The sequence below is a fragment of the Pogoniulus pusillus genome, chromosome 16 (assembly GCF_015220805.1).
Source record: "Pogoniulus pusillus isolate bPogPus1 chromosome 16, bPogPus1.pri, whole genome shotgun sequence".
In the NCBI taxonomy this organism is placed as follows: domain Eukaryota; kingdom Metazoa; phylum Chordata; class Aves; order Piciformes; family Lybiidae; genus Pogoniulus; species Pogoniulus pusillus.
The window spans coordinates 15,945,514-15,957,926 of record NC_087279.1 but is presented as its reverse complement, the minus strand read 5'-3'; the positions used below and the strand labels follow the sequence as shown (position 1 = coordinate 15,957,926).

General features: G+C 41.4%; 1 protein-coding gene and 1 long non-coding RNA gene across 12 annotated transcripts in view; one reads left to right on the top strand and one right to left on the bottom strand.

Moving 5' to 3' along the window:
• SLMAP (sarcolemma associated protein) overlaps positions 1-7,319 on the bottom strand; it is an 80,861-nt gene extending 73,542 nt beyond the window's left edge. For 3 of the 11 annotated variants that reach the window (XM_064156735.1, XM_064156740.1, XM_064156738.1), the window contains exons 1-2: positions 7,131-7,319; positions 5,569-7,000 (exon numbers count right to left, since the gene is read on the bottom strand). In XM_064156735.1, coding sequence (XP_064012805.1) covers positions 5,569-5,766 — 198 coding nt within the window. In that variant the 5' untranslated portion in view covers positions 5,767-7,000; positions 7,131-7,319. The remainder of the gene's footprint in view (positions 1-5,568; positions 7,001-7,130) is intronic. The other 8 variants (XM_064156741.1, XM_064156744.1, XM_064156742.1 and 5 more) reach the window with 5 other exon arrangements.
• Positions 7,320-7,435: 116 nt separating this feature from the next.
• On the top strand, positions 7,436-8,218 carry LOC135182534 (uncharacterized). Its single transcript, XR_010305238.1, has 2 exons — positions 7,436-7,478; positions 7,671-8,218. It is a non-coding gene; the product is annotated as an uncharacterized LOC135182534 (long non-coding RNA).
• The last annotated feature ends 4,195 nt before the right edge of the window (positions 8,219-12,413 follow it).

Below are 12,413 nucleotides of genomic sequence, written 5' to 3'. Positions count from 1 at the left end.
TTCAACTCCACACAAAGTAATACACTGACACAGTTAGACACTACTAACCCACATGGCCCTCCACAGCATACATGAATTCAGTTACTTCAATTAGACAAATAAGCAACGAAAACTATTCAAGTTCAGGAAGAAAAATGAGAGGATCAAGCCACACCACGAGTATTTCTCCAGTGCAATGTAAATCCACCTGCAAATGATCAATGGACTGTTGCAACTAATATGAAAAAGTCAAAGCAAAAAAGACTTTCAAATGCATTAGGGAATCAATTTTTAGATTTATAAGCACGGGCCCAGGAACAAACCCAAACTAGGCCACTGCAGACCTAAGAAAACACATTTACTGGCCTCCATTACTGCTAAGTAACTTGGATTCATTTGAGGTTTGTAAAAATTCATTGCAAATACAAAAGGGATTTTTGTTTATTTTTAAAATCACATCAATGTGTTGGTGTTCCTGGCTCAGGATAGATGCATCATGACTGCAGTGGATCAGCTCCAAGAATTACAGTATTAGCTTTGCAGCTCTGCAGGGAAATCCTTGTCAGCAGTAACTTACATCTCCTATAAATGGCCATCAGCACTCCTACACATTCTAAAAGTATGGTGAAGTTTGCCGAAACTGAAAGCTCCCTAGCCCGTATCACTCTTAGAATCATATCAGCATAAAAGTGAATAGGCCATTGAAGGTGACAAGCATTTAACATAAAAATGTTAACAGATGTATGTAAGCACTGGCTCAGATCACTCAGTGCATCTAAACACTGAAATCCCATCATAGTGCATTATAGCAGGTGCAAAGTCAGTCTTCAAGAGAACTTGGAGTAAACATTCAATGTTCAGAAGATAAAGTATCTCCTCTACAGACACTACAAACTGCAAGCAACAGCAACACCAAAGGACAGAAAAACAAAACATTTGTTAAGCTTTCAAAAACAACAATCACAACAGAATGCTGGTAAGATGTAAGAAGAAAAGCATGTAACAGATGTAGCATCTACTTTCTTTCATGATCAATATACTTTCATCCCCAGTACAAGACAGCAAGAGGAGAGTGTCTAATCTTTCAACTCCCATTTAAATGGTTTAAATTGTTTAATTGTTAACAATTTCTTCCATTGGTGGTCCAACCAATGCAGTATCCTAGACACTGTCTAACAAGCACAAGGAATTCTTACTTTCTAAGTAGAGGACTTGACATTTGCCCTTGTTCTGATTCCAGAGGTTCATTCAACAAGGTCAAGTCCCTATGGATAGCAACCTTGCCCTTGAGTACATACACTTGTTTCCACCACATCAAAACCCAGATTTGGTGCCATCTTCAAACTTGACTAGCGTATACTTCACGATGTCCTTCAGGTCACTGACAAAAATGTTCAACAGGACAGATCACAATAGAAACTCCTGCAGTGTTTTGTTCATTACCAGCATCCAAGTAGCACACTGCCTCCTAAGCACTGAGCTTGGTCCTCAGAACAGTTTTACTTTACCCATATAGTTGTTCATACATCCATACTGGAGTGCCCTAACTTCCAAGGCCATTGTGGCAAACAGTCATAAGCCCTGCTAAAGGCAAGGTAAAAGACCATGCACTGTTCTTCCTTGCCCACAGATCTAGTTATTTTATCATACATGGCCATCAGACACGATTCGGCAGGGGTAAATCCATAATGACCATTACTAAATCACCTTCTCCTGCATGTGCCTAGAAATGTGTTCCCAAACATGTTCCATTATTTTCCAGGGGACTCAAACAGCCTCTAACTCCCTGGTTGCATCTCTGGGATTGTTGGTTTGGGGGCTGTTTATTGTCCAAAGTTCTTTGGTTTTGTTTTGGTGTTTTCCTGGAGTTGTGGGGTTTTCTGGGTGTGTTGGCAGCAGGGTTGGTTTGTTTTCTTTAAACAAAGTGCCACCTGCAGTAAGTGTCCTGCAACATTTTTATCTCAGTTTTAAGCCTAGAAGCCATACAGCACTGCCTTAATAAATGTAATTTGGTGTCCTGTGAAATTGTTTGGCTTTCAATTCACTAGCTAGCATTTTTGTAACCAAGGCACTATGAATCTGCTCAACTCAACTCACACTTTGAATTAAATGAAAACAGTATTATTAGCTGCCACTCTAACACAGCAACTCATCTACACTTATTTTCCCACCCAGGTTGTTAAAAATGACCAGTTATTTAGAGTCCTTTTGTTATAAGAAAATACTTTATTTCTCACAGTTTCGCAGTGCCTTTGGTAAACTGTGGCAATGGATTCTTCAGAAAAAGTCCTTGCAATAGCTACTCACAACAATCTAAGGCACTGAATAATTTCCATTTTTGAAAGCCTACATATCTGTTGGAAACTCCAGGTTTACAACTAAAAGCTTCCACCACATCTGCCAGAAGCTTTCAGCGTGGGAGAAATCACATAGAAATTCTCAAGGGTTTTCAACTTGCTTATTTTTAAACACAAAATAAAAACAAACATTTTGGGGGGGGCTGTGTATGGGAGCGAAAGAGGAGTGGTAGTATTAAGACAATTTCAAGTAAGCACTTCTTACAGTTTCTGACCATATGCAGTGGTAGAATCTGAACAAATATATTTTGATTTTATGCACTATAGCCCACTTTTTCCTTTTGCTTTGATTCACACTTTTTGGAACACTCCATGCTCAGCACAACATCCACTTCCTACATATTTAGTGACTCATTTTTTCAGGCATCTCTTAAAAAGATTAACTTGCAATTACTCCAAAGAAATAAATAAAAATCAGTTCTAGGCATCATCTTCTAATGTTATTGATGTATGAAGAATCCACAAGGAGATATTACAATGTTTCCACAAACCAAATCAAAAGGAGCTGTTGCAGTGGTTATCTGCAAGAGACAGCTTACTTACTATGCTAAAAATATTTGTAAAGCAAATCCGACTTTAAATATCTGCTTTTAATTGTTGTTTACTGGTAATCTTCAAGACTCATCCTACTCTTATCCTTAATAATACTGGTGTTACATACACATTATCTCCTTTGGGCATGTAACTTTTTCCATGCATAATTAAGGAGCCTTTATACAAAGTAACATTGATATCTTCAACTGAAGTAACAGGTCATCCCCAGCTTGGTCTATTTATGTGACATACTTCAGCTGAAGACTACCTCTGTCTCAGGAAAAAAACCCAATACATACATATACACACTATATATTACAGTTTCCTCAGCACTGCTTACAGATGCTCCCTCTCTTTGGTTTCCACCCAACTTTACAGATAATGCTAACACAATTGTTTACAGACTATGTAGTAAACAGGATCACTCAAATGATTCACTAAAACAAAAGAAATAAAACTTCAAGAAAATAAAATTTGTTAGAGTATAACTGAAAGGCAGCTCAAGAGGCAGCAAAGAGACTGGACTAAGTGGAAATGTCAGGAACTGGTATTACCCACACCCACAAATTATGAAACTGCAACCTCAGGCCACTCATGAGGTATTTTGAATTATTTGGTGGTTTCTCTCTCTTGCTAAATTAACATTTCAAGGTCCGTCACCTTTCATAAATCCCAGAGCTGATAAAAGTCCCATATATAAGTTTCTAAAAAACTTTTACAAGTAGCTTGGCAAAAATAATTTATGTAGGTTTAAATATAGGTCATTGATGGGATAATGACCTATTCCTAAACAAGACATAGTTACTAGAAGATAATACATATTCCATCATGCAAATATTGTGGCATAGTTTTCATTTTTCTTCACACTTCTGAAGAATTATGTGGTGCTTTCGTTTTTTTTCAATTCAAAATCAAGACTATCAACATCACCTACATGCCTTTTCACAATAACATCTTGTATCTGCTATCTCTGATGATGATTTTTCCCCTCTCCTTCACCTATCTCACAATTTTCTGTACAGGTACACAAACAGAGAAAAACCTGACAGTATTGCCAAGAAACAAACACAGAATCCAAAACTCTCCATACTGCTGTATCAATGCTTTAAACCTTTTAGAGCACCACAGTATTCCACATGCAACATTTACAGCAACCTATTTCTACACACTATCTTAAACCCACTCTTTAGTTGATCACTCTAGCTGCTAGCCCAGTTACCCACCTGAGCAATTCTCATCAAAACCTCTATCAAATCTTCACATGATAGTAACTCAAGAACTATCACATGTAATCCAATTATTTAATACTACCAAGTTGCTATTTAGACCAGTTAGGTAAAATGACTAAGCATATAATTTTTTATCTGTATCAGAAAGGCTAAGACTAACAAAAAAAAACCCAACTAACACTCTTCTAAGATTAACTGTTATTTATCAAACTTGTTGGACACCCAATGCTTTGCCAAATTAGTAATCTTTAATGTGGCTAAACTATTTGTAACCATAAAAGACCACATGGTGGTCTTAAATTTTTTTAAGAGAATGTAGATTAAAAACTGTATGCACAGAACAGGACAGTAACATGGATCATAATTCTTTGTTGAGTCAAACAAGAAAGCTTTTAAAAAAAAGCTTAAATCAAAAATACTCATGCACTTTGGTTTTCTCAAGTGTCCAAGGACGTACATCATGTAAGCAGAGGCAAAACAACACGCTTAATTAAACACTACCACAGATAGCAGTTTGCACAATTAAGTGCACGTAACTTAAAAGCAATGCCATAACCCAGCCTTAAGAAATTAAGCGCTTGTCTTGTCCCATCATGCCCAGGTATTGCATAACATTAGAGTGCTAACAATGGAAGGTTTAAGAACTTTTGACTGTATTGTACTGTTCCTCATGCTGTGTCACTCCACTAAAAAAACCTGCATTAATTCCAAACCACAATATTCACAAATTCAAGAGCTACCCTGACCACATTTCATAGTGTAATAACATGAAAAGTATGCTGTGAAGCGGAAAAGAAAGCTGATTTAGAGCATATGAATTTTCAGGGTATGACATCAATATATTTTAAATATACATAAACACAGTACTAAGGAACTGAAATCTGCACTTTGTTAATTTGCTGGATATTCGAAATTAACTTGACATCAAGTAAAATAAAACTTTACTTGTCCCAGTTCAATCCCTAGTGGACAAAATATGCACTACAGAACTCTTTAAGTGAAGTTTAAGGGAATTAGCCTTTGGAGAAGAGCAGTTATGACATCACAGCATATATTTTTGAATAATTTTCACTGTCAGTGAGAAATTACCTTGCATTCCCTTTTTCACACTCCTGCTCCCACTAAGAAATCCTCTATAATATTTTAAAAGGGCAAGTAGGAAGTTTCAAATCTTTTTTTTATTGCACTCCTCATACTTGGATAAAATAATTTCTCAACTTCTGAAATTATCAGTCACAGAAGCTGTTTTATGTATTTTAACAAGAAGCTTTTGCCTAGTAAAAAAATATCAATTTACCTGAAGTGTAATCATTTCAACTAAACACAAACCTTACTCCTTTCACACAAAACCATATTACAGCAAAACCAAAGTGATCTGCAATCTACAAGGATAGCAGATCACACAACCACCATGCAATTCACTGCTTTTAACTTAAAAAAAAAGAACAAAACAAAACAAACAACCTTACCTTGCCTGTCTTGTGATCAAACCACACAAGAGCGTGGTTCCTGGACAGCACCTTACAGTCAAAAGTTGCATTATTCTGAGCCGGCCGGCAGCGAGCCACTGAGCGGCCGATTTTGACAGGCTCGTCCAGGTAGACATGACGCTCCTGAAACGGATGAGAGTTCGGGCGGCAAGTGAAGATGGCCAAGGCTGAAGGCATCGAGGACAGATTGGAGTCGTCACAGCAACCAGAGATGAAGAGATGCTCTTCTGATGCAGACTGTCCTCCACAATTTTTAACCCAAACTTCCACAGTAGCTTTATATTAAAGCTGGACAAACATTATGAGAGGCCTAGCAAATCATTGTTTCAGTGTGTAAACTAATTCTGGCAATAATCCAGTGAAAAAGCCCCATTATGTCTTTTAATATTGTCAGTGGCCCAGAAGAAGTCTAAAATGTACAACTTTCAATCCATCCTCCTCTGAACGAGTAAAAACAAGCATCTGATTCCTTCAAAGAGTAGCAAATGCTCTTTGAAAGAAGGCTAGAATGTGTTATATCCAAGTAGATGAGTCATACACATACTTTTGTTTGTAACCTCAACTGCTTGCTTTCTCCCTCCCTTCCGTAAACAACACTGACCAAATTTCTGACCAATGCAACATGGAAGCAAGGAAAGGTTTAGGGAAGGAGGACGAAGAATGAACGTCCTTTCTCAAAGCACACAGATCAGGAGGCAGAAAGTAAATACAAAGCCCTCACTCCAGGAGACAGATCTAGTCACTTCAAATGGCAACCCCCATTTCACCATCTTCGTGTATTTCAACAAAAGCAGAATAAAGAGTCCTCGGTTTAGGACAGGGTATGAGAGCTATACTATTTTCCTCCCCTACACCAGAACTGATCTACAGCTTCAGGTAGCCACTCAGATAAAGAACTTGATAAGGCATGGAGAGGGCTTCAAACTCTCTCGGGGACAAATCAACGCGTGGAAAGGGTCCTTCGGGGACGGCCTACGCGGTGCAATGACAGGTTGCTCTCAGGCGGTGCCCACGATGGCTCTGGCTGGTAGCAACAGACAAGCGTCTCTCCGCTGCGAGTCCGCTGGCGGCGGGTCGGTGGCGGGCGGGCAGGAGTGCGGGGGCCGGCGGAGGAGGCAGGCGAGCAGGGGGCTGCTCCAGGAAGTCTCCGTCAGAAGCCCCCGGCGCAAGCAACGGCGGGCCAGGAGAGGTGAGGCGTCCCCTCCGTCCCGCTCAACCCCTCCTCAAGCGGCTGCGCATGAGGAGGGCCCGCTCCTCAGCCCCCCGCGCTCTCCGCCCGCCGACCTCGGCTCCGCTGGCCCCGCGGCCGGCCCTGAGGCGGCGGGAGAGGCCTGGCGACCGGGCCCGGACGCCTCCGGCTTAGTAGCTCTGCCTCTCAGGCAGCCGCCGACCAGAAAAACTTTCCTCCGACCTGCAGAGCCGAAAACAAACCGAGTCAGACGCGTTCCTCGCGCAGCGCGGCCCCACACCTCCACCCTGGCCTAACACTGCCCGGCCCCGAGGGAGACATGGGGCGCACCAGACTCCGCTCCTTGCCTTACCTTCAGCGCAGCTGCCGCCATAGTGACTGGAAACCTACCCGGTGTAGCAGCCGCGGCGCTGCCGGGGAGGGGCGGGGGTCGGGGGGGAGGGCAGGCAGAGGGAGGAGCCGTCCTCAGCTGGGCCTGACCAAACGCAAAGCTCGGCGGCCGCCTCCTGCCTCCGCACAGGCGGCTGCGCAAACGCGAGAGCGGAGTTTGGGCCTGCGCGCTGCGCTCCGTGAAGCTGCGGCGGGGCCGACGCTCCGCTCCGCCCCGCCCCGCCCCGCGGCTGCTGCCGCCCTCTTCCGGGTGTGCGGTGGGGCGAAAGAGAGGCGTGTTAGTGTGGGGAGACGGTGCTGGGGAGAGGAGGTGGGCCGAGCTGTGAGGATTCGGGCTGCTGGGGAGGGGAGGGGGGGCAAGCGCTCTCTTGTGAAGCTGGCGAAGGGGGAGGAGGGCTGCCGTGGAAGGGTACATTTTGGTAGGTGGGAGCGGAGGCAGGTCTCTGAGGCGAGTGAGCCCCGGGGCTGGTGCCATCTCTTTTCCCTCTCCTGTTCTTTTCAGCTCTGCCCTGGGGAGGCGAAGAGAGGGAAAGAGAAAGGGACTTGTCTGCTGGTAAGGAGAGAAGCCCTCAGTAGAAACTGGGGTTAGACGTCATCAACAGAGGTCTCATGAGAGCGTACAGGAGTCTCCTTGGTCTCCTACTGTAGCAATGCTTTTGTCGCTTTGTCATCCCCGAATGAAAAATTTGAAAGTGGCAGTGTCGTTTGACGTGTGTTGGGACAGGAGAAATGCTGGCTGTACGTTGTCGTCTGATTACTGGTTAGCGGCTGGAGCCGCAGGGGGAGCCCTTGAAGTGATAAAGGCGGGCACACGGCAGTGACAGGGAAGGGTCAGGGCGGGACAGAGGTGAGGTCACACTGGTGCACTGTTTTCCCGAAGTGGGTCTTGGACCATCATTCAAGGTCATATTTATCTCCACTTTTTTATGAGTCAAGGAATGGCGGTTATCTTTTCAAGGTCATACAGTAAGGCCAGTGCCCAACATGTCTCAGTGGTACAAATTCATTTTTAAGTCCGTCATTCCCTACAAAGCAAACAAGTGGAGGTTGTTTGATATAAGATGGATGTTGGGAGTCATGCCAACACTATAATTACCCTGTGACAAGGTGTTAGGATTAGGGTTATGGGAAGGTTTTGTGATGCTGGAAAGGCCAGATAGCCATGGAGAAGAGAAATGGAACTGGTCCAGGCAGTGTAGCCAGCAGTGTATGAGGGAAAGAAGCAGCAGCTGAGGTAAGGCAGCACATGGTTGTGTTAGTGCTTACAGTAAAGTCTCAGGACTGTCTTCATTTTTCCCCCTTTTTTGATTGCACTGTGTGGTTTGGGAGAAGTGTGATTTATTCCAGCCTAGTTTTCTTCAGTTGTGAAATGAGAAAAAGACAGCAAACCCAGGCTGTAATGCCTGTGTTTGAAGCAAAGGATTCAAATCCAAGATGAGAGACAAGTCTGATGTTTTAAGACAAAAGGCTATCATACGAGAGCTTTAGGACTGTGTGTCTGTAGTTTCCCGTTCCCCCCACAGGAAAACCCTGGAAATATCAGACACACCATTTAATGGCTTTTATTGCTGTACTGTTGTGATAAACGTTTCTAATTTACTTGTTTTTTAAGTAAATGGAAATGGAGTATGGCCATTGCTTCTAGGACACGAAGTGCCATGAGTAATCAAAAGAGGCTATAAAAACAGGAGACATGAGAACTAGATTTAAGGCCATCACTAGCTAGATTGGAGGGAAGGACTTGTGGAAATAATTGAGTGCACTTTAGAATTGCAAAGGCATGAAAAGTGGGAACAAGGGGCACTACAGGTGTTGAAAAGAATATTTATGAGATTTCTTTTTTTATGTGTGCATGTTTAACGGAGAAAAGAATCTGAAAGTAAAAAAGAATCATTGCTATCTAGAAAACCTAAGAATTAAATAGAAAAGATAAACTGTGCAGTGGATGTCTTTTTCCAATATTCTAGGTGGTTGTAATATTTAGATATTATTTTTGTTAAATGTCTATCATTGTTTGTACAGTATCATTCTGAAGTCATTCTGTGACCAGTAGAAATACTTCAAGTATCCATGTCCTTTAAACTGTAGGCTACTGCCAGATAATAGTATCCTGAACCTTTCTCTGTTCCCTGGAGAAATTTGATTTTGACAGCCCTATGGGGGAAGGAATGATACATGCCAGGTGCTTTTCTAATACCTTTTTGGCACAGCTGCCAAGTGGTTCACGTAACAACAGACTTCTACCTACTTTTTAACAAGGGCATTAATTTGTGCCTTCCTTTTCTGCAGAAGCATAAGCAGCTTTCAGAAAACTTGCATGGGTTGTCTCTCAGATTTACTCTCTATGTCGAACTGCCTGATGAGTATGAAAGCAAAATGGTTGCGTTCTGAAATGAGGATAGAATTACTGTGTGGGTGTTTTTTCTGAGGTGTTTGATATTTACCAAAACCTGCCCATTCTAGAACTATGGAAAACAACAGGTGGATGAAGACAGCTTGTCATAAAATGCTCATCCACAGCACTGTGCTCAGCAGCAGTAAGGAGAGTGTGCGAGCTCAGACTTGCTTTCTGTGAACCACTGTTCACCACACAACAGAAAGAGGCAGTGAACTTTGGCAGCCATGTTAGGTAAGGGCAGCAGGATGCCACTTAGGTGGCCATCCTTGTTCTGGGCAGGAAGGCCACAAAGATGTTGTGACAGCCATCATAGCTGAGGGCAGAAACAGCCTGCTGTATCGCCATCTTGGATAAGGGAAATGGAAACGGCGATTGTCACGCTGAAGAGCTGCTGTCTGATCACGGCGCAGTGCAGCAGAGGTAGAGATGTGCATACCTGCCAAACATCTGGGTCTGTGTCAAAGTGCAGGAGAGATTCTTAGGTCGTAATGACCTGTTGAAAAAGCAGATCTTTTGCAGAAGGAAGTCTGTTGTCAGTTTTAACCCAACTAATTAACTAGAGCAGAAAAACGCTGACCATCACTACAGGCAACTCAGTGCTGGGTTTCTGAGTATTGTGCAATGATGATCTTAAAGGCTACCAAAATATTGTACATCAGGTGATGATGGTCAGTGGAGAGGTGTTGCGAACCACTTCACTAGTGGGAGATCGTGACTCCAGAGAGATCTGGAATGAATGAGGCATGCTATATAGCAAAAGTTCAATTTCTAGTATCAAAAATTAAGATGCAAATTGGTAATGAAAACGGAATAGATGAGTAGGGAAAAAAATTGGAGATGCACAGTTTTCTGCTGAGTTCTCATCAACAATTTACAGAATCAGTTTTGCATTGATTTTCAATAATGCAACAAATGCTATATATAACTGCAGTCTTTTAAGCCATACCAAATTTTATGGCAGTCAAGGGACAGAACAATGCAGAAACATGGAGCAAAGGTGTAATGATTATTTGAATCTTAATGTATCTTTTGCAAAACAAACTTGCCCCAGAACTAGCTTCTGAGACACTCAGAATTAAGTTGGACTATCAGAAAGGAACTCTTAGCTGAGCAATAGTTTCGCTTTCCCAGAGTTGTAGATATGTCAGTTTGAACATTAACACTGCAAAAATGTAGTTCACAGCAATCACTTGATGTTGAATAGAGGAGTGGGGATGAGCTAGCAGTATGACTTGACAGACTGACTAGCTCAGGCCAACTGCTGAGCTATAGTTGTTTTTGAGATGGAGTGAGACAGGAAAAGTAATTTTTTTTCTGAGTAGGAAAAGTGATGATCTCACTAAGTTAAACAAGAGGTGACAAGATTACTGCCACTCGTGATTCTACAGTATATTGAAATACTCTGATAGCAATTATTTGTAAAATTCACAGTGTTCTGTACACACATGGTAGGTACCAACAGAGTAAGTGGTGTGGTTGCAGGATATGTCAAGACAGTGCCAATCCCATTTGAATTTTTGGATACCTGTTTATTTTGGAACTTGCCATATACACACATCCTACAACCGCACTGTACTCTAGAAGTGTGTTCCTCCCTTTGCTGGTATATCTGAGAAATAAATGGAGCAAGGTCATGTCCTCAGACTGGTAGTTGCTACCAGGAAAACAAGCAAACACCCCAAACAAAAATGACAACACCACCACACATGTATTGGCTAGTAGGTTATTTGCTGGTTCCATGATCACATTGAAAAAGAGCCAAATTACTGTAGATAAATGAAGTTGACAGGTAACACTAAGTCTGTAAACATTTAAGAGCTGATTTCCACTTCAGTTTTAACAATGAACTGCTCTACACAGCATTCAAACCACTGCATGTAAACTACTTTGGTGTGTATATGTCTGACAACTGAATACCTGCCAAAAATTTATTAGAACTTTGCTCCCTATTACTCTTATTGGAAAGCTTCATTGAAAACCATATTTCTGCAATGATCACAAAATTTATTCTAATTATCAGCCCAAATTTATTAAAGAGTGGTCGCAGTATTGAGGGGTTTTTTTAGCACTTCTTCAGTTTCATACTTTCTGTTCCTGATCTTTTAACTCTAACTGATTGTATAAAGAAGGATCACATGATCTTTTTATTTTTCAGCATTAATCTTGGAGGAATAAGCAACTCAATTGGTTTAATCCTCTTCTGTCAGGAAGATTTTCCATTTATCTCATTTTCAGTCAGGCCCTTCCCTGCTCCTATTTTGTAGTTTGCACTAGGCTAATTAAAAAAAAACTCATACTCAGTATAAAAATTAGTATCTTAATAACATAATAGACAATTCTATTAACATAATGTACATAGCACATATTGAATATGCTGTTCACCTTCTGTAATAGATGCACATTTTCATACAATTCTAAGTCTGTTCTATATATATCATATCTTTATATAATATGTGGTGTGTATATGAAGTATAATATGCATACTGCTATATACCCAAATTTACATATTTATTGACATCAACTAAGTTGTTATATATGTCATTTTCAGTACTTTTTAGTACTTTAGAATATGGTCATCATGTAACGAGCTCTTAGTTGCTCTTGCAAATGCTTCATGTTTTGTGTGGCTGTCTGAAAAAATAAGGAAAAGTTGTTGGGTTTGGTTTGTGGTTTTTTTTTTTTTTAATATGGTATTTCTGGTGTTTAAGTGTATTTATTAGACCAAATTTAATCTTCAAATGCAAAGAAAGTATTGCTTTAAACTGAAATCTCAAGGTGAAGGTTGGAGGGGGATGGGTGAGATGAGAAGATGTTTACCCAATTCTCTGATGCCACTGAGTGCATAAG